The sequence below is a fragment of the Propithecus coquereli genome, unplaced genomic scaffold (assembly GCF_000956105.1).
Source record: "Propithecus coquereli isolate 6110/MARCELLA unplaced genomic scaffold, Pcoq_1.0 Scaffold291, whole genome shotgun sequence".
In the NCBI taxonomy this organism is placed as follows: Eukaryota; Metazoa; Chordata; class Mammalia; order Primates; family Indriidae; genus Propithecus; species Propithecus coquereli.
Window position 1 is genome coordinate 2375455 of NW_012148519.1, and position 21681 is coordinate 2397135.

At 50.7% G+C, this 21681-nt stretch overlaps 3 protein-coding genes across 7 annotated transcripts in view; all 3 read right to left on the reverse strand.

Annotated features, from left to right (window-relative positions):
* Positions 1 to 1030: 1030 nt before the first annotated feature.
* MRM1 (mitochondrial rRNA methyltransferase 1 homolog (S. cerevisiae)) lies at positions 1031 to 5941 on the reverse strand. Of its 2 annotated transcripts, XR_001137675.1 has the most exons (6): positions 5289 to 5941; positions 4995 to 5088; positions 2985 to 3117; positions 2767 to 2886; positions 2274 to 2537; positions 1031 to 1582 (listed from the first exon to the last, which is right to left on the reverse strand). XR_001137675.1 is itself a non-coding variant. In XM_012648680.1 (5 exons), exons 1-5 carry the CDS (start codon positions 5837 to 5839, stop codon positions 2449 to 2451), a joined length of 987 nt encoding a protein of 328 aa, XP_012504134.1. In that variant the 5' UTR covers positions 5840 to 5941; the 3' UTR covers positions 1031 to 2448. The 2 variants fall into 2 exon arrangements, 1 of the variants encoding a protein (XP_012504134.1); XM_012648680.1 differs by having other exon boundaries at positions 1031 to 2537.
* Positions 5942 to 7326: 1385 nt separating this feature from the next.
* DHRS11 (dehydrogenase/reductase (SDR family) member 11) lies at positions 7327 to 15214 on the reverse strand. The gene is made up of 7 exons (XM_012648681.1): positions 14828 to 15214; positions 11956 to 12165; positions 9893 to 9987; positions 9119 to 9248; positions 8367 to 8459; positions 8091 to 8156; positions 7327 to 7977 (listed from the first exon to the last, which is right to left on the reverse strand). Exons 1-7 carry the CDS (start codon positions 15131 to 15133, stop codon positions 7936 to 7938), a joined length of 942 nt encoding a protein of 313 aa, XP_012504135.1. The 5' UTR covers positions 15134 to 15214; the 3' UTR covers positions 7327 to 7935.
* A 2267-nt stretch (positions 15215 to 17481) lies between these two features.
* The window catches only part of GGNBP2 (gametogenetin binding protein 2), a 31355-nt gene continuing 27155 nt past the window's right edge, over positions 17482 to 21681 (reverse strand). For all 4 annotated transcript variants that reach the window (XM_012648685.1, XM_012648684.1, XM_012648683.1 and 1 more), the window contains 5 exons: positions 20876 to 21023; positions 20392 to 20517; positions 20159 to 20307; positions 19379 to 19627; positions 17482 to 18120 (listed from right to left, as the gene is read on the reverse strand). In XM_012648685.1, coding sequence (XP_012504139.1) covers positions 17917 to 18120; positions 19379 to 19627; positions 20159 to 20307; positions 20392 to 20517; positions 20876 to 21023 — 876 coding nt within the window. In that variant the 3' untranslated portion in view covers positions 17482 to 17916. The remainder of the gene's footprint in view (positions 18121 to 19378; positions 19628 to 20158; positions 20308 to 20391; positions 20518 to 20875; positions 21024 to 21681) is intronic.

The window sequence follows — 21681 nt, forward strand, 5'->3', positions numbered from 1 at the left end:
CTGGGCTCAAGGAATCCTTCTGCCTCAGCCTCCCAAGTAGCTGGGACTACAGGCATGCGCCACCATGCCTGGCTAATTTTTTTCTATATATTTTTAGTTGTCCGATTAATTTCTTTCTATTTTTAGTAGAGACGGGGTCTCACTCTTGCTCAGGCTGGTCTCGAACTCCTGAGCTCGAACAATCCACCCGCCTCGGCCTCCCAGAGTGCTAGGATTACAGGCGTGAGCCACCACGCCTGGCCTTATCTTTATACCTTCTCTGTTGGAAGGGGGTAGACAGAGCTGGTATTAATGGCACATCCCTGTTTTACAGATGAGGAGACTGAGAAGCCATCTAGGTAAGAAGCCATGGAGCCAGAGCTGGAATGAGCATCTTCAAAGAACCTTAGGGACAGATGAAAGGTCACCCTGGCCCAAACTTCCAGGTACGAGCTCAAAACCACAGGTGTGGATGTGCTTCCTGGTGTGAATGTGAAGCAGTTTCTTGGACGTGAGCAAGAGGCCCGAAGGCCAGTGGTTCTTGAACCTGGCTGCACACTCAGACCAACTGGGGAGCTTTAAGAAATACCAACACCTGGCTCCTTCCCCAGAGATTCTGATTTAATTGGTCTGGAATATTAAAAAGTGTCCCCTTCCCTCACTCCATGACTCTAAGGCATAGCCAAGGTTAGAAATCACTACACTGGGCTCTTGGCCAAGAGGGCAGCGGGATGGGGGAGGCAGTGTGATAGGTCAGGGCTGACCCGTGCCGGCAGAGGTCAGAGCCAGTGTGGCAGTCAGGGACAGGATCTCAAGGGGGACAGATGCTGGTGGTGATCACAGGAGATTACAAAGGGGTTTTGTCCTCTTTCTTGAGAGAAGAAACTTTGACTTTAAAAAGATCTTAGGCCCCTTCTAAACAAATTCAAACGTTCTAAATTGGCATCATCATTAGAATTCTGAGCAACATCCATTCCAGATGGAATCCTGAGAAAAGGGGGTGCTGTTTATTAAGCACCTACCACATGGGAGGCACTGAGTCCCCATCGCCCTCTATACCCTCCCTGCAATCCAGGGAGGCACGATTATTTCCCTTTTGCCCAGGAGGGAGTGAGGCACAGGTGGGCAAGTAACTTGCCCAAGGTCACACAGCAGTCAGGATTACAATTTAGGGGCTGCTCTCCTCCAAACCCGTGTTCCAGGACTGGTTCACAACCCGGGAGGATTCTATCTGCCAGGGGCCATTTGACAATGTCTGGAGACATTTTTGGTCTCATAACTTGGGGTGGGGCGTACTATTGGCATCTAGTGGGTAGACATCTTGGGTGCTGCTAAACATCCTCCAACGCACAGGACAGCCCTCATAGCAAAGATGCACTGGGCCCAAACGCCAGCAGTGTGGCGACTGAGAGCCTCTGCTCTAGTGGTTCTCAGCCTTGCCTGCACGTTAGACCCACCTGTGGAGCTTGGAAAAACCTGACGCCCGCGCCCATTGTATCAGACTCGCTGGTGTCAGTGTTGGGTTTTTTGAAGCTTGCCAGGTGGTCCCAATGTGCTGCCAAGACCGAGAAGCACCGGTGGCTTCCGCTCCATTTGTGGGACCCTGGGGGAAGAGCGCCAAATCTGTCTAGGCTGTACAATCAACAGGAAGCCTGTCCTTGGTCCTCCCGTTGAGATGGATTGACTGATGAGTCCCAGGCGGCGGGTACCAGTGGGGTGGGAGGTGTTTGCTAATGTTCCCGTGCCTCTCCTGGTGGCTGCAGAAGCCTCCCGTAAACTGGGCTGAAGAGCGAGGCTGCCACCTAATGGACAAATCGATGGAATATCCCATTTATAGAGTGCTTACTGGGTACCAGATGATGTTTTATTTGATCCTAACGACCCTGTGAGGTAGGTGCAAACCAGGGTCCGAGGCACATAAAGATGAAGATGTGTGCTCAAGGCCCCACAGCGGGGCAGTATTTGAGCCTGGATTAGTGCCCAGTCTACCCCGCACAAAGGCCCCGGTCCTCCTTCTACGTTCTCACACTCACATTTGCCACAGGCAACAGCTGGTTCAAGAGGAACAGGACCCCCAGACTAGGCTGCCTGCCCCGCTCCCAGTGTCTAGACTTCCCCTTGACTTCTAGGCGGGGCCCAGGTGGACAGACTCCCTCCATCCCAGCCCGTCCTGGAAATTAACAAACTACCATCTCCTACCACAGTTCCAACATTCAAACAGGAAACTGAACTTCCTCTCTGGTCTCCACCCCAAAGTCCGCAAACCCCCAAGACTATGGTCAATAAACAAGGACCTCGGTGAACACTCAGTGGAGACTCCCGCACACTGGAGCAAGTGGATGTATGTGCGACAGTCCCGACTCCAGCACATGCACACTGCAGATGGTCCCAGTCAGTTCCCATTCTGCCTTTTTCCCATCCTGAAGACAGTCCTGGATGCTGAGCCACTCTGAGTCCTTCAGACGTGGCTCAAGTTCTTGGGGGTCTTGAAGAAGGTGCCTTCTCCCTGTCTGCAGGGAAACTCTTCCTCTGGCTGCATATGGAGTGAAGAAGAATTCCTGCACAGGCAGAGGACAAGGGAGGAGAGGACAGAGCCCCTGACACATGCCAGGCACTCCCTCTTTTCATCCTCGACAGGATGTGTTTTCCCCATTTTGCACACAGAGCAACTGAGGCACAGAAAGGTTGAGCAACTTAAGGATGAAACAGCCAGTAAACAGGATTAGAGAGAAGTGACACCTGTGTGATGAGAGGGTGAGAAAGGAAGGGAAGGGGGAGTAGACTCACCTGTAGCCACAGAGACGTTCAAAGAGTCGAGTCCAGGAGGCAGCTGGCGCCCGGGCAGGATGGTGAGGAGAAGCTGGCAGGAGGCCTGCACTTCCTGGGACAGACCAGAGCCCTCGTTCCCTGCAGGGCATGGGCAGAAGGTTAGAGTGTCCTAGCCAGACACCCACGTGCTTAGGAAATGTCCATCTGAGCACAGAAAAGCAAGGACATCTACCTACCCAGCACGAGGAGAGTAGGCCGGTCCCAGAGGAAATCTAAACAACTAGTGATAGGGATCTCGGAGGACTGGGAGATCTCAGGCCTCGGGCCGCCCACTGTGCCAGCCACGAGCCAGCCCTGCCGGGCTTTGGCCTGAAAGGAGGAAGAAGAAATCATTTTTCTAGCTCATCAAATCTTCATCACAGTTCTGGCCGAGGAAGAGCCCAGCCTCGCCCATGTATCAATCCACTTGCTCATGCAGTCAGTTTAGTCAATAGTTATTAAGCACCCAGAACGGACCAGGCTCGGTTCTAGGCACTGGGGATAGGGTGGTGAACAAAACAAAACAGTCCAGAATGCCAGTCTTGTGGAAGAGTGGGTGCGGAAGGGCTCACTGAGGTGACATTTGAGTGCAGCCCTGCAGGAGATGAGGGAGCACTGTGCACACATCTGGGGGAGGAATATTCCAGGCGGAGAAATTAGTAAGCACAAAGACCCAAAGGCAGGTGCTTACCTGGCATGTTTAAGGAACAGTAAGGTAATCAGCAGGAAGGGAGTTGTTAAGGAGACAGGAGAGGGAACAATGGCCACATAAGGTAGGACTTCAGGGGCTACTGGAAGGACTTTGACTTTTGTTCTGAGAGAGGTGAAAAGGCTTTGAAAGGTTCTGAGTAGATAAGTAACATGGTATGACTTCAACAGAATCATTCAGCCAGCTGTGCTGAGAACTAAGAGCAGAAGTGAGGAGACCAGTTAGGTTTCTGCAATAATACAGCCAAGAGATGACGGTGAGTTGGACCAGAGTGGTTGCAGTGGAGATGGTGAGAAATGGTGAAAATATGCAAATAACTTCAATCAAGGATGATGCCAAAGTTTTTGGCCTCAACAACCGAAGGGATGGAGTTGCCATTAGTTGAGCTGGGTAAACCTCCAGAATAAACACGTGCTCAGTTTTGTTAACTTTGAAGTTGCCCACTAGACAGCAAAAAAGAACTGTGGAATAGGCAACTAGATGAGTGAATCCAGAGCTCAGAAGAAAGATCCAGGCTAGGATATACATTTGGAAGACATTCGAATATAGATGGTATTTAAAGCCATGAGACTAGATGAGGCCAACAAGAAAAGAATATATACAGAAAAGAGACCCAAAGACTGAGACCTGGGAAACGGCAATGTTTGGAGATCGGGGGGTCAGGGGGGTGGGGTGCGGTTGAAGAGGAATCACCAAAGATGATGGCAAGAGAAGGCACAGTGAAGCAGGAGGAAAGCCAGGTGAAGAGTGTTTCCAGGAGGAAGGACTGGTCACCTGTGCCAGACGTGGACAGGTCAAGTCAGAGGAGGATTGAGAACTGAGCCTTGGATGCAGCAACCTGGAGGACACTGGTGACCTTGACAAGGGCTTTCAGTGTGGGAGGAGGGTCTGACTGGTGTGAGATCAAGAGAGAATGGGACATTCCTGGCTCTCCCACCTTGGGAGGGGGGGAATTTCTCACCACCCAGAGTGGGGGAGGGAGGAATGGTGAGAGGTCTGACAAATGCGGGGCAATACTGACCCCTCGTGTCCATCACGGGAAGCACAGCTGTAGACAGACTCAAGGACCCAGAAAGGGGCTTCCTAAGGTTTGCCCCCTCCTAGATATCAATGGCATATAGGTCTCCTTGTTCAAAGATTCTTTCAAGCTGTGCCCCTATTCGAGGAACCAAGGCCTCCTGCCCACCAGCTCCTCACAGCTGAACAAGCATTTACTGAAGACTTACTGAGTAGGCAACTGAGACACTGAGTGGACTTAAAGAAGGGGCAAAGAGGTGCATTCCCTGGGAAAGGAGTGCAGTAAAGGGAATGGCGCCAGGAAGACCCTAACTTCAAATAGTGCTCCATCAGTGGTTTTAAAAACTCTTGGTCCCTTCCCTCTCCAGAGAAGGCGATGCCAATATGTCCCCTTCTCTCCTCCCATCAACTGCTGGCTGAGATCCCTTGAAGAGGCTGAGCAAAGCTCGTTTCTGCTCCTTCCCCTCTCGCCCCTCATTACCTGTAAAAAACCGGTCAGATCATCAGTGGAGAATACGTCCATCACCTCCATAGCCCCCGCGCTGGCCTTGCTGACTACTGGAGTGAGCGGGCAGCTGCAAAGTTTCCCCATTCCCAGCATTAGGCTGGACAATCTCAAGCCCGGTGCCCTCCACTCCCCGGGCTCCCAAGCGTTAGGGGGTGAGAGTTCTGGCGCTAGGGAAGCCCAGCTGAGGGATCACCCAAGGGTCAAGGTGCTTAGGAACTCGGCTGCGCCTCCAAGTTGGGACACATGGAGAATAAGGGACATCCGTGCCTGTTTCTCTGGCTAGTGATGACCTTATCCACTCCGAGGAAGTGAGCGGAGCGCAGCACAGCCCCAAGATTCCGGGGATCCTGAAGCTCCTCGAGGACGAGCCACAGCTGCTGGGGGTCGTCGCCTGGGCTAGCCTCCCCAGCTTCAGTCCAGGGCCGGGGCCGCAGAGGGCTCACCTCCAAGCAGACGCCCTGGTGGACCTGGTAGCTGCACAGGGAGTCCAGTTTCTGCCGTCTGGGCCGCAGAACTGGAATGCCCTGCGCCTCGGCCGCCCGGAGCAGCTCGGCCCGCTCCCCCTGCAGCCCGGCCTTGCCGGCCTGGAGCAGGAGCCTGGCCACGCGGCGGCGGGCGGCCTGCAGTGCCAACAGACATGGGGACAGGCCAAACAGAAGCTCCAGCCGCTGCGTCGGCGGCAGGTCATCCAGCCGCAGACGGCTTAGCTCCTCCCCGCCAGGCCGCACCCCACGTCGCGCTGCTTGGGAGAAATGACGGGTGACGAAGTGACCGGAGCAACACCGGGTCGCGCCCCTGAAGGTCGAGAGTAGTCCCATGATACACGCCCCGCCGGGGACTCGCTCCCTGATCCCAGGCCCTGAACAGAAGGGCGAGGGGGACCTGACGGCTGCCCTCACCCAGCCCCCGAGACAAGAACAAACAGGCCCAACTGCGAGCTCAGAGACTGCCCAGACCTGGACAGCCCAGCTACGACCGCCCCCGCCAGCCCACGTGGGCTTCTCCGCTTCCGCATCCAGGCGGCCCGCCTCCTGCCCGGCGATGAACAGCGCACATCCGGCAGCCAGACTGTCCCCACAGCGCCCCCTGCAGGACTGGCTGAGTGGCGACCTTCACCGCACCACGGCGGGCCGAGGCAGTGCTCCAAGCTGAGCTGACCCTACTTGCCGGCTGCATCCTGTGCCCTCAGGGGACCTCATTCACCCACGCACCAGCAAAAGACACTTTAAGGGGACGAGTTAGCCTTCCGGCTGAACCAATTCAGTCTTGGTGCCTCCCTCCTCACACCCAGGTGCTCGAGATCTTCCCCAGAAGCTTCTTGTCAGACCCTCATCACCAGACAGTAGGACCGCAACAGCAACTTCCTATCCCGTGGCTGATTCTCTTCCAAGTGACAACTGTGAGCCTGTCGCGTCCCTGCTGACAAGCCAGCCAATGCCCTTGTCCCACCGGTAATAGCCAGACACCTTTGCTCAGCACTCAGGTCCAGGAGCGCTCACCTCCAAGCAGACACCCTAGTGGACCTGGTAGCTGCACAGCGAGTCCAGTTTCTGCCGTTTGGGCCGCAGAACTGCAATGTCCTGTGCCTCGGCTGCCCAAACAGCTCAGCCCACTCCCCCTGCAGCCCAGCCCTGCTGGCCTGGAGTAGGAACTACCTTTTCAACCCTATCTTGATCCTGCACTTAAGTTCTGTGCTGTTCGCACAACACTGCATACTCTTCTGGGCCTCCCAGCCTTGCACACCCTGTTTGTCTTCACTTTGTCTTTGGCAAACTCCTCCCCATTTTCTTTTTTTTTTTTTTTTGAGACAGAGTCTCACTGTGTTGCCCCAGCTAGAGTGCCGTGGCGTCATCCTAGCTCACAGCAACCTCAAACTCCTGGGCTCAAGCAATCCTTCTGCCTCAGCCTCCCGAGTAGCTGGGACTACAGGCATGCGCCACTATGCCCGGCTAATTTTTTCTATATATATTTTTAGCTGTCCAATTAATTTCTTTCTATTTTTGGTAGAGACGAGGTCTCGCTCTTGCTCAGGCTGGTTTCGAACTCCTGAGCTCAAACAATCTGCCCGCCTCGGCCTCCCAGAGAGCTAGGATTACAGGCGTGAGCCATCACGCCCGGCCAACTCCTCCCCATTTTCAAGGCCCAATACAAAGCCACCCCTGTTACTTAAAGTAATCCACACTCCAGGAGTGATGCCCCCCATCCACCCACCTTCCCACTCGCCTGGAAGAAATTCTCAGACACAACCATCCCTGATCACAGAGAAGGGGCAAGAATTGAAAGACACTCTTGAAGCCAAGGTAGGTTGGTTGTGATTTTTCTGTTTTAATGATCACTGTTAAATACACTGGGAGCCAGGCCCCAGTATTCTGCTGCCACAGTCAGAGTGGAGTGATGACCGCACCGGGGGCCAACAAACCAAGATTGGGCTGGAGAGCTGGGAAGGAGGAAGAGAAGGGGGAGTGGGGGCAGTGGGGCAGGGAGAGGTGGAAGCCTGGAGCCCTGGATCACCATTCAGACATAAGGGGAGGGCCTCTCTGCCACCCCAACCCTGAGGGGCAGAGTTGGGGTGTAAGAAGATGGGGCAAGTTCCCCTTTTGGCCACAGCCCCTTTCCCGGGTCAAAGGGAAGAGACTGAGGAGAGCAGACAAAGGCTGAGGAGCCCAAGAAAGGGACTAAGAACAAGTTAAGAAGTAAAATAATCAGTGACAGCACCTGCTTTCCCCAGCCCATTTTTCACATTTGCAATGGAATCAATTTGACAAGATTATATAAAAATCTCAAATGAATTTTCTAGCCTCTGGTGGGAGTGGGGACAGGAACTGGTATCCAGGGATCCAGAAATCAACACCTAAAATCCAGAGGCAGGAGCCAAGCCGTGAGGGGTGGGGAGGGAAGGAGCTCCCTCAGTGCACTAGGTCACCTGCTCCGTGGGCCTCATCTGGATGTCTCCGATCTGCGGAAGGTACAAGGCTTGAGGCAGCCAGGACACTCTCCCTGTGCCCTTAGGCCCCTCCTCTGGGGATGGTTGGGTTCCTCCAGGGGGTGGACAGTCAAGGCCAGACTCACCTGGACATGTGGGGGGGTGCTGAGGACGTAGATAACAGTCTCGGCCACATCCTCAGGTTTGAGACACTGAGAGCACCAGGGGAATGGGTTGAGACAAGGACAGACTGGGCTCAAGTTCCCTCCCACTGTTGAGGTCCTCTCCAGCACCCACATTCCCACCCTGACCCTGTAGGAGGGGTGACAAGGTAGCTAGAATGGTGGAGTCTGAAGGCCAGGGTTCCCTCTGCCTTCATTTAGGGAGTCAGTGGCTTCACTAGGCCTAGAGGGAGGCCCCACCTTCATATGTTCATAGGTGGCAGCTGCCTTCTCAGGGTCCTTGTCGTGGAGCTTGAAGGCGAATTGTGTCTCCACCACACCTGGAGAGATGCACTGGGCCAACAGAGAGGGCCTGCTCAGGGGCTGAGCTCTGCCAGGCCTTGGGGAGGTTGAGGGGAAAAGAGAGAGGACACGGGGCCCCAGCTTCACAGTCATGGCTGCCCAGTGTCCAGCAGCTGCCTCCTCCTTCCAAAACTGCCACTGGCTATTGTCACATGATACCTATCCTCTACAGAGCCTTTCCTGTATGTCAAGTGAATGTTTCACAAAATGGTGTCCCTTAAAAACCTCATAACCAGTAGGTATCATCATCTCCATTTTACGATGAGAAGACCAAGGCTTGGAGAGGTTCAGTGACTTGGCCAAGGTCATGTGGCCTTTTAAGAGCCCAGAGTCCCAGTTTCCAGCCATTGTGTACCTGGTTTCCCACAATCCTTTGCTTTCCATTAGTATCACCCCACCATGTGCCCCTCAGGTCAGGCACCTCCAACTTCAAAGTCTAAGTCTGTCATTGGCTCCTGGATCAGTGAAATGAGGACACTCAAGGACAGAGCAGGGCCATGCAAGGAGCAGCAGAGCCCAGCAGATCTGTACCCAGTCCACTCCCGGGAGCTCTACACACCACACCCTGGACACGGGCTTCCTGGGCAGTATGTGTGGGCAGGGAGGGGCTGCGCTCAGCCGTCCCCACCGGGGCTGGGCCACACCCTCACCGTGGCTCTGATGTGGGTCTGGGCCTCCCGAAGCTCCTGCCTCAGTCCCTCTGTCAGCGCAGTGACGGCGTACTTGGTCGCGCTATAGAAATGGGTCACAGACTGGGGTATCACGCGGTGGCCAGACATGCTGAGTGGAGGGAGGAAGGGGAAAGAAGAGAGAATGAAGCTCCACAGAGACCGGCAATGCCCCCTGCCATGCAGGTCAACCCCACCACCCAGATGCAGACAGGGAAGCCTCCTAAAGGGGACCTCTAGCGGCCATCCCACAGCCCACACATCTAGCTTGTTACTCCAGCTGCTCCTGAAATCCCTCCTCTTCCTAGAAGTCATCCCTGTGCTCCTGATCATGCAGGATGTCAAAAATTGCTCAAATGCATCTGTGTGTTCACTGATATGGCTCTATTGGGAGTCTCTGGGGGCAGACAGAGGCCATGTCCCTTCTCAGACTGGGGGCTCCCTGATGGCAGAGACCGTGCAGTCTTTCTTTATGCCTTGAGGTGGAGTTCATCCCAGGGCCTGAGGAATGGAGGCGCTCAGGCCTAGGAGTCCCACACTTCAGCTGCAGAGGGAAGCGGCTGAGCTGCCCGTTCCAGCCAACCAGGCACTGGTATTTGGCAACATTATCCTTTCCTTCACCATTAATTGTGCCATTTGGGTATTAAATCCCTCTTTTACCACCAAGGAAACCAAGGTCAAATGAGCTGCAGCAGATCACCCAGCGTGGAGGCTGAGTGGTGACCTGAGCTCTATCCTTCGGCCACCTGCCCTCACCTATTGATGTTAATGATGTGCCCATCGTCCACATTCCGCTCCTTCATGGACTGGTAGGCTTCCCGTGTGCAGATGCTGAGGGCCAGCACGTTCACCTGCAGGCCAGGGAGGGCAATGGGTGGCTCCACTCGGGCCCAGCCGAGTAGGTGATGGAGCCACAGAGCACCGGGGGTGGAGGCGATGGTGTGGCATTCCGAAACAGCGTCCAGTCCTCCCAGAGACCAACGACAGGCCCAGGCACCTTGCCTTCTATATTAGGTGCCCCTTTCCCTAAAGCTGCCACCCCCATTTGATAGCAGAGGCAGCTCCTCTCCTGGATGACCCCCCAAGTTCCTGTAAACAGACTCTAAAGGGTGGGGTGATTGGCCACTCCCACTCCCTCTGGCAGGGGTGACCCCAAATCGCTACCCTCGGTGGGACAGGGGCCTGAAGAAGTGTCTGCTGTAAAGGGCCTGCCCAGGCCCACCGATCAGCCTTACCCACGAGGACAAGCAGAGATAAAGCTTTCAGCAGGTCCTCGTGCCTCTGCTCTCGGGGAGAGAGGGAGCCAGCTGGGAGATTAGATGTGTCTCTTTATCGGGTGTCAGAGACAGGCATGAGGAACAGAACCCCTTGGTGTGAACCTGCCTCAGTGTTCATGGCAGCAGGAAGAGACGGGTATAGGACGCGGGAGGTGTTCAGCCCTGTTTCTCATTCTCTTAGCCATGTAGGTTTGCGGAGCAGAGAACCCAGCTCCTGACGGCAGATGGTGGAGGAGAAATAGATCCCCTGGGACCAGGTGAGTAAATCGCCCGGGTCTAGGGAGAAGATGCCTCATAGAACGATCCGAATATACTTAGATAATGTTCAAGCTGAACGGGGCCTTAGGGATTTAATATAAGTCCCTCATTTTCCAGATAGGCAAGTTGAGGTCCAGGTTTAGAGACCCACTTGTTGCAGGTGAGGATCATGTCTCTGATCTTCCAGAAGGCTCTCTGAGAGCAGGGCTTCATTGTTCGTTGCTTCACTTCCAGGCCCAAGCATCTATTAGGTGCTAAATCTACTGTTAGCAGGTATGAAAGGCTTGGGGAGGAGGGAAGAAGCACCCCATTTACACACTGCTTTCAACTTCACAGAATACGTTCATACCCTACCATCTCCCCAAAATACAGTCCAGAAGTTGGAAACTCGTGTCCTGAAGGCTGCGTTTGCCCTGTACGTGGTTTTAAAACATTTTAAATACCTTTGTAACAGGTATTAGAAAGTTTCATTCATACAATAAATATCTATGGAGTGCTTATGGGCTGGAGCTATACCAGAGAATGAAACAGACAACCCTTGCCCTTGTGGAGCTGACATTTTAGTGAATGGGGGAGGGGAGGTGTCACATAAAAACACAGACTTGCCACTTCTCTCAAAGAAGTCATGAGATCTGGCCACAGAGCCCACACTGCAATCTAGCACCTACGCTGTGCTGGAGCAGTGGCCGCCCCTCCACGTGGCGTGTGCTCTCCCACACTGCAGACCCCACCCGACCCGCCTCACTCCTTTGTGCACCCACCTGGCCCCAGGGGACATTGGAGTCTGTGACCCCCCAGATATTGATGATACAGGTGTGCTCATCCCAATTAAATATGACATGACTGAAGCTCAGAGAAGGTAACTAAGGTGCTTGAAGTCATAGTTACTGGAGGGGCTGGGTGAGAACATCGCCTCTTGTCTCTGTTCCTTTCCTTCCCATAAGACCATGTTCCCAAGCACCCAGCACAGTGCTGACACATGGGAGACATTCAGTAAGCTGCAGGGTTGTCCCCTACCAATCTTTCTTCCAACACAAGGAAATCAGTCTAGACTTTAAGAACAGCCCCCAGGAGCTCAAAGGACAAAAGAGATGAAAAATATGGCCATTCATCCACTCACTACTCCTCTGATAGGGAGAGATGCAAGGGGAGAGTCAAGACGCCCCAGGTGGGAACACGAACCTCCCTCTTCCTAGAGGTCCTATCCCCAGCAGCCCTCTGGCTCCCAAACCCCTGGCTCCCCACTCTCCTCCCAACCCCTGACACCAGGCCTGGAGCTCTTACGTTGAACATGGCCTTCCAACCGCTGGTGCTGCCTGAGAGCAGGCTGTCCGGCCGGGCCAAGCCGGCATTGTTGATGCAGATGTCCACACCGCTGTGCTGAGAACGGATAGCTGAGAACATGGAGAGGATGTCCTCCTCATTTGCCAGGTCACATCTGTAGGGGATCAAAGTCCCGGGATAGCCTGCACTCTTACATTCGGCAGCCAGCTCCTATGAAACCCAACAGGGGTCTAACTGGGGTGAGCGCTCACTGCCACCCCTCCCCACCCAGAGACGGACCCCTCCCCTATCACACCCGTACAACTCTCTCCTTTGGCAGCTGCCTTCCAGCCATATGGGTGCTGGGCTTGTCCCTGAAGCTTGTCCTCTGGTCAAAGTCCAGGGGAGGGGAGCACTCCCTGAGTGTGGGGGGGAAACGTTGAGGAGATCAGTGGAGGAACCTCATGGATAAACTCAAGTCCCCAGTTGTAAGGGGGAGAAGGGGGCCGGGGTGCTGGGAGTGGAGTGCTATCTCTTTTCTGCCTCTTCTCCAACAGAAACACCTCCTCTGCCCATAGGTGAGACGCATGCTGCTTCCACCAGTGCCGAGAGTCACCAAGCTGGCTACTCCAGGGCCTGGATCCTGTTCTCCCCCATTGTGTCAACCAGTGCCTCCCACAGGGGCTCATCCCTGAACTGGCACCCTCCCCTCACAACGTGCAGCCCGTTGGCTCAGAGTTGCCACACATACCTTTCACCCAAGCCCAAGTGCCATCATCTCCCCTCTCCCCACCTGCAGGAGCCGTGAGGAAGTCAGGACAGATTCTCTGTCTCTCTGATCTCTGGTGCACCACCCTCCACCCCAAGATTTCTCTGGAAACTATGGGGCAAGTCAGATGGCAGGTGACAGTGGGCACCCCCTGTGCACCTCCAAGGCCCTCAGCACACTGAGGAGCCCTGAGAGAGAAAGACCTGAGGAAGCAGAGCCACTGAGAGGTGGCTGTAAGGGAAGCTGACATTCAGAAGCAGGAAGAAAGCAAGCTGTGTGGCCTTGGAGGCCAGTGGCTGGGCACCTGAGCCTTGTGAAGGTGACTGTGTACACGTGTGGGAGGGGGAGGGGGTGCAGGATGCCCTAGAGGAAGGAAGGCCAGCCTGGCCAGCTGCCCCGGCCCGGAGCCCCTTCCTCCTCCCAAACCAAGCAAGGAATAAAGGGCCAGATCAGGTGACCCAGGAAATTCTTTTCTGCCTTAACTTTCTGTGAGTTCAACAGGTATAGTCCTCTGGGACTCAAACCTCCGCTTCACCCAATTTTACCTACTTATGGCCACTTCAGGAAATAGGGTTTCTCTCTGTGGGAAGCCAGAACCTAAACTTTGAGCAATGAGTCAATCAATCAAAGGAGACTGTGGGCAAGGAAGCCTGGAATTCTCCCCTTCCCTCTTCTTCCACCTCCAAACTCAAAATCCTCCACAGGAAAGCCAGAAGGGAGGGACTGAGAAGATATTTCTCTCTGTCATTGCTTTCTCATTGTCCCACCTGTGCCACCTGGACCATCTCCCTACCTACCCTCGAAAATGACCGGAAATCATGTCAGTCCCCGCACAGCAGAGGCGCTCTCCTCTCATGACATGGAGTCATGCTGGGACTGAGTGACCAGCCTGGGGATCCCCTCGAGGCTCAGGGCCCTTACGGGCTAGCTGGGGGCGGGGGAGCAGGACGAGAAGGCCAAAGTGGCTTCAGAATTAGGGAATCCAGTTGTCTAATCACTGCCTAACCCTCTAGGCTCTCAGGCTGGGGCTGGGCCCTGAGCTCCTCAGAACAGGAGAAAGGGAGGGGCAGAGTGGGGCAACGGTGGAGCCAGGTGACCTTGGGATTATCTGGGAGGTTATAAAGTGTACCTTTGGTCAGCAGCAGGGGAGGGGACAGTCCTCCTTCCATACACCTTCTCCCTCTGCCCCCACCCCAGGCCTGCTTAGCCTTCCCTGCCCAGGGACTTTGAGCGATGTGGAGACACAGCCCTGCAGCTAAGCACCAGCCCAGACCCAGGGAGTGATCTTTCCAGGGCTAATCCAGAGATAACCTATGACAGAAATTTCTCCCTCGTCTCCTCCCTCCCTGCTCCAAAATGGCCAGCTTTATTTCATTTTTCTTTGTGCTCTTTTTGCTCACAACTCTAGGGGCTTCCAACCTCATGTCAAGAGAAAAATAGAGTTCCAGGTCCCCTCAGGATTTACATGCTCAATGCCCTATATCACCTCCTCAGTCTCACCTAGGAGGATGAATTGGAGAAAGGTCTACCAATGAATATTCCATTCATCCCTCATGCCCACTGGGTAAGGGCTAACAGAGGCTGGGGACAAGGGGCTGAGGCTCTTCAGTAAAGCTCCACTTCGACCCTAACTCCTCCCCCAGTCCTGGGTCAAAAATTCAAAACTTCTGGCTCTTGCTCATCTGGTTGGCCAACCACTTGGCCTGGTGTGGTGGGTGAGCGCTGGGGGCCAGAGGAAGCAATCCAGGAGCCAGCCCAGCCACTGGGGCGAAAAAGCCCGCCTTCCTTCTCCCTGGCTGCCTGGCTGACCCCTGATCTCTGGCTTCCCCTTTTCTCAGGCCAATATGCTGGGCAGACGCGCGCGGCGGGCGGGGAGGTGCCGGAGCCGGAGACTTGGCACCCTCAAGCCGGCGCTGTCAGGAGAAAATGGCTCCTTAAACGGTGGGACTTAAAGCGAAGGTACAAGCCTGCCCTGATGGATCCAAGGGGCCTGCCCTACCGGAGCCCGTTGCAAATGGCCCCGGTGCGGCGGGCAAGCGAGGGCATACCCCCTCCCCCACCCGGAGCTCCACCGTGCGGAAGAGACACCTCCCGGAGCGCCCCCGCAACCCGGCCGGGCCTCACCTCGATGTTGCCCACGGTGCGGGCACAACCCACCACCTTCAGTCCCTGCTGGACCAGGGCCCGGGCCACGGACGCGCCGATGCCTCCCGAGGCTCCCGTCACCAGTGCCACCCGGTCACGCCAGCGCTCCATGCCGGCCCTGGCCATGGTCCCGAGCCGCCCGCCCACTTCGCCTGGCGAGCCTGGCACCTGGATCGCGGAGCTCCGCCCCGGGTCGCCGAAGCTCGGCCGCACTCTCTGTGTCCGCCGGGGCAGCAGCCGCCGACCTCGGGCTAGAACCCCAGCCGCGCCTCTACCCACCCCCATCCTGGCCCGCCTCCGGCCGGGACTCCGCCCTCCGGTCCTTGGCGCTCGGCCACTTGCAGCCGGAGGACAGCCGCAGCCTGGCCGCCCCGCCCTCTGCGCCCGCCCCTCCCCCGGCGCGGGGAAACCGTAGCTCCCGCGGTGCCAGCGGGCGCGGGAGGGTCCTAGCAGCTTGTGGTCCTACTTGCTCGGTGAGCTCTTCCCTTTGGCGCAGGGAAACCTGGTTTGGCGGGGGGGCTTGCTGCAGTCCCGAGGACGCACATACTCAAGCGTCCTGCTTCGTGCCCCCTTCCTATCGCCGACCCCTAAGGCCAGGATGGGTAATTAAGAGCACGTAAGGTGACTCCAACGCCCTCCCAAACCAGCCAGTGGCTGATGGGTAGGATTCAGCTCAGAAAAGGCCAAGTGTCTCTGCCATCTACACTGCGTGACCTTGGAAAGAACTCTTACTCACTTTACCTGATCCCCGGCCTTACTAGCGAAGAACTGAAATGGTTAAAAATGGAAACACTCCCAGTATTCGTGTATTGGGGGATTCTGTCCCTAAATGGCCCAACTCTTTCTAACTGTCCTAGTCCCCCTACCCCACCCCATTGTAGCAAATGTGTCACAATGCATGCCAAAGATTAAAGAAAGCAATAGCTAACATTTATTGAGTTCTTACGAGGTGGCAAGCACTTGTAAGCACTTTAATCTTCACAACCACCCTATGAGAGAGTACATATTAATATCTTCATTTCAAAGATGAGTGTACTGAAACAGAAAGGAGTGAAACTTGGTTTGGACCACAGGCAGTCCAGTGTTAGGCCAGGGATGTGCTCCTGAACTGTTTTCACTGCATTCTCCCTTACTGGGCTGTGGGTTTTGTTCAGAATAGAGCTCACTTCACTCTCTGAGGGTGTTCCATCAGTGCTGAAAACTGCCTCATTCCTGCAATCTCAATATAGCCATCCTTCCAAAGAAAAAGCATCTTTGAATAATCTCTGAATTCCCACCCAGAAAGTAATGAAGTAGTGAATGTGGCTGGTTTCTGGCCCTAAGGGCAAAGTGCAGAACAAAATCAGCCCTTCCTTTTATGGATTCTCGAAAGAACACTTGACTATAACGGTGGTGAAGAGGGGCTAGAATAGCCTCAGAGCCAAGGGCTACAGAGGCCCATAATCATTTTTTATGGATTACAGGATGAAAGCATGGAGTCCTAGAGGAATCGTGACTCATTTTACCTCTGTCCCAATTCCTATATAACAGATTTGAAAGACAACTAAGGAGGTGGATCAAAGAAATGGCATCAAATACAAAAATTAAATCTCACTAAACTTCCGTTGTTGCCCAACTAAAATGTGATTATAAATAGAAAGCCCATAAAATTCAGTTCATCCCCATTGCAGAGATATTGACTGTCTCACCACTGTTTGCTGCCCACCAAGTATTATAAACATGCAGACACAAAGCTCTAAGCACACGTGTTTATTGAACTATTTGACTTTTTAAATGGCAGCAAAATGCTACTCCTGGGGGGAATCTCTCCTTCAGTACTCACAGCCTGTGAAAGCAGTAAACTGTAAGGCCACACTGACTTTACTGTTGGAAACCAGGTAAGGCTGAACGTGCACTTATATGGACCACTATGTGGTTAGCTCTCAGTGCAGCCTTCTGAGCCATCTTACATGCTGAGTAATTACTTATCAGGCATCCCTTGGTTGAAATTCTGCCAAGTTTTTTTTTTTTGAGATGGAGTCTTGCTCTGTCATCTGGGTTAGAGTGTCATGGCATCAGCCTGGCTCACAGTAACCTCAAACTCCTGGGCTCAAGCGATTCTCCTGCCTCAGCCTCCCGAGTAGCTGAGATTACAGGCGCAGGCCACCACGCCCAGCTAATATTTTCTATTTTTAGTAGAGACGGGTATTGCTCTCACTCAGGCTGGTCTCGAACTTCTGACCTCAATCAATCCTCCCGCCTCGGCCTCCCAAAGTGCTAGGTTTACAGGTGTGAGCCACCGTGCCCAGCCCTGCCAAGTTATTTTCATTCTTCTAGGTCAACATGAACTTCTGAATTTCACAGGTGTGTTATGTATTAGGGAGCTTTTAATAATAACAATTAATGTCTCACAAGGAAGTAAGATGCTAGCCAATATTTAAAGGTATCGCAGCAGATTTATTCTTTCAAAACAAAAGACTGGAAACTGTTTTCCTCGGTTGTCAACTCTCGAGGGAAGAATTCTGTCTTTAACAATCTGCATCTCTACCCTCACTTGCTCTTCATCTTCTCTAACATCACTAACCAAGTACCAAGCCCACACATGGCAAATACTACAGTGCTCCCACACAGTAAGTAGAAACATGCACACCAGATTTTACTGTGCGTATTAATAAATATTCTTTATTTTAAATTTTGCACATTGCGCTTTAACATTACATCCAAACATTTCGCAAGTGGATGTCTACTTTGTAAAACCATATATTCAGCTCATTGTCATTTCTGTACAGAAGTATAAGTACAACATTACTTTTGCCACTAAGTTGCTTTAGTAAGTCTCACAGGAAGAGAAACATTTAATGAAAAGAGATGGCTTAAATCATATGGCAGGCCTGCGCAGCCACGCAACTAAAGACACAAGCCTGAAGAAAGAACTAATGAGGATACCTCCACCGTCTCCCAAAACAAGAAAGAATCACATTGATTTAAGATAAAACTTTGCCATAAGTCACTAAATTAAGAGTTTTTTGAAAGAGAAGGCGAGTAGTCATCTTGAGTGTTTCACTGAAAGACAGAGCTATTTTATTTATTTAATTTGCTCCGGCCGTTGTCAACCAGCCACTACATATGGGCCTCTTGTGATCATTTAAGCGGCAGTATTTATTAAATTTCTCCTTCAGATGCTGTCGGTATTGTTCTCTATTGCTGTAGAAGGACTGGTTATTAGCCATAAATGACTGTATTTCATCTTGTGAGATAAAGATTTCCTCATCTGAAGTACATTCAGACTCATCCTGCAAATTAAAGAAGTAGTTAAGACTATGACTTAAATTTAAAATGCAAAATGCTATACTGATGGCGGAGGACAGCTAAAAATTAAAGCGGTCTAGCTTTTTAGTTTCAATTCAGTCATATAAAGCCTTTAATTGGAATGTTTACAGAATAAGCACCATGTCAGTCTGTCTTAGAAAATGATAAGTGAGAATAAAATCCAACTGAGTTTAAAACTCTGAATCTGTAATTTATCCTAGAAGCCTATGAGCCTAGCTGACTACCACAATACCTTTGTCTTTAAAAAATGAGTAAAGATGGTTACACCTAGTTACCATATTTTAAATGACCAGCTTATCTCTACATGATCCTATGTTGAAACTTTTATCTCTACAAACTAAGTAAAAGATAACCCTTTTTTACTTAAGCAATAAGTTACACGGCATCACCATTAAACTTTACAACCATTAAAAACAAAAAAAACAGAACAAAAACCACCAGTGTTCCAAAGGATTTGGTTGCATTAAGACCCTAAGACCACACCACTATGCACTGGGTTACTTGAAATAAGGTATAATTCATCTAAAGTCCCAGGAATTGGAGTCATTTATAAAAGATTTTCCAAGCTCAGTTATGCTTTTATCCTACATGATACCTAAAGAAGTAATCTAGAGAGCAGACTCTACTTCAGATTTCATATTCTTTTCTGGTCTGGAAGGCTGGCCACCATAAATTGCCACTCAGAAAGGCAAAGTTTTCTTGCAATAACTTTCTTCAAGGAGGCAGACTCCTGGACATAACGCTATCTCTATCCCTTTCTCCCAACTATAGACAGTCCCAATTTAAAATGGTCTGACTTATGATTTTTCAACTTTACAATGGGTTTATTGGGATGTAACTCATTGTAAGTTGAGCATCTAGACTGCTGGTTTAAAATGGTTTAAAATTTTTCAATTTTACAACAGGTTTGCTGAGGTATTAAATGTATTTTCAACTTGACATTTTCGACTTATGATGGGTTTATCGGGATGTAGCCCTATCAGAAGTCGAGGAACACCCGTAGTTTCTTCTACTGAGGCAAAGGAGGACAAGGAAATGTGCTCCAGAGCAGCTGCGTAAACCATGAGTGGAAGAGCGGAAATGAAGTCCCCAAAGAATAATGAAATACTACCCTTAATTTCTTAAAAACCTCTTTACCCACCTTAAACCTTCAAATATCATCCCCTCCCACATCTACCCCATGCAGCAACAGTTAACTACAAGACCTCGTGGATTACTTACAAGGAGTTCAACTAAGCTCTTGGCACCTTTTCCGGAATCCGGACCAAATGATGTTTCTGTAGGTTCTGCAAACTGTGGTACATTTTTCCTATGCTCAAACCATGGCACTGGCTGCCCACCCTTTTCAGAACTGCAACAGCTTTCAGGATGTGCATCTTTGGTCTTGTCACGGTGAAAAACTGTGTGCACGGTATTTCCTGAGGTCTCACGATTACCTGTATCTGTAATACAGCTTCCAAGCTTTTGGATCTGAAACCACAGCAAAGGATTTCCCAAGTAAAAAGGCAGGGAATAATAGCCATTATCTTTTAAAGAAAAAAATGTTCTGACAAGAGTATTAAACCTTTAGAAGGAATACTCAATAATAGCAGCAGCTGGCATTTACTAGGCACTTACTATGTACCAGACACTATGCTAACCTGCCAATATACTCTCAGTTCATCTTCATAGAATGCAATATGATGGGAACTATTATCCCCACTTTACAAATGGGAAAACTAGGATTAAATAAATTGCTTGATTATATAACTAATAAGTTAAAAAGTATTAGGAAAAGAATGAATTGGATTTATGACTCACATGGTTGTTGGACAAATGACCACATATCTCTCTCCCTCTCTCTCACTCACACACACACTCACTCACAAGATGGGCAACCAATGGAACTGCAGAAAGTACTCATTCTAAAAAAAGTAAATCCTAGCAGCTAAGCTGAACATATGCCACTCCAAGGAAAATAGGTTGTTCTCCCTTCAATAGCAAAGGTTTAATGACACTTACGTGTTCATCACATTTCAACATCTTGCTTTTCTTTTTCTTCTTTTTATTTTTTCCTTTTGTGTTGTTCTCTTCGGAATTTGCCCAACATTCAACACAACTATCACCATCATCCTCTTTGTCTTCACAGTGATGAACACAGGAGTCATCACCTGCAGAAGAAATCAATAATCCTTATTTATGCTCTGAAACCAACCAGATAGTATAAATAATTGGGAAGCTTAATCTGAACCTACCGTGTTCATCATGATTACAAATGCCTTCAGTGCAGGCAACATCCGAACCTTCCCGAGAACCTGTTTCACTCCCTTCCATGCTCGATGAATATCCACAATCACTACCATTACAGTGTGGAGATAAGCCTGAGAATAAGTCAAGTAAGAGTTACAATTAACATACCAATAAATACATGAATACAAAGGGTGAACCAACTGGGGACCACAGAAAAATTTCAAAACTGATGTCTTATGAAAGTAGAAAGTGAATTAAATAATGAAAATATGATTAGGGATTTACAGCTTTTTGTTTCTGTCAAACAAGAAGTCAAAGAATATAAAGAGACAGGAAACAGTTACATTAAATATTTGACTGCACTATATGATATTCTTGGGGCTATAAGGTAGTTTTAAAATTCTAGATTCCAGAATGTCCAAAAAGCTCTTACATTTAAAAGAAAGAATAGACTTACCAGTTAATTTTAAAAAGAAGTTATTTACTCACCTTTCTTTATTTTAGGAGACCCCAAAAGATTGCCACTGCTAGGACAGGTACATGATGTATTTTCATTGGTAACAATTACTTCTACGCAACTATTACCATCTTCAGTGCTGCCACAGGCTTTGCAGCTATTTTCTATGAAGTCTGTTTCCTGTAACGATCAACATTAAGAGACAGTAAAAAGCTTTACCTCCATAATAGCTACATTTTAATTTCCTTAACATTAACTAATTAGATAGGAGTTATGAGGTTAACAATTGAAAAGACTATTTTCATGAAAAATCAATTTACTTCAAGACTGTGAACCAACTAAAATCAAGTTAAGAGTTAATGTTATCAGGCAAGTCTAGGAGAGCAGCTCTCAAAGTAGGGGTCTACTGACCCAGTGGGGTTCCCTAGGTCAAACCAATTTTCATCAAATACTAAGATGCTATTTACCTTTTTCAATGTATTGACACTTAACACTAATAGTACAAAAGCAGTGGTGGGTTAAGTTGATGATGCCTTAGCAGAAATCAAGAAGTGGCAACAAAAGCGTATACTAACAGTTGTATTCTTCAACTGTCAAGCACTCTTAGCAAAAATAAAAGGATATTTCACTTAATGAATGTCTTTGCTTAAGTGGTAAAAATATTAATTTTATTAGATATCAACCATGATATCTAATAAATTTTTAATAGTCTATGTGACTATTTTGGTATGCATTTCTCCTGCATAGCAAAGTACAATGGCTGTCTCAAGGAAAAGTACTTGTGCAACTTTTTTTTTTTTTTTTGAGACAGAGTCTCACTCTTTTGCCCGGGCTAGAG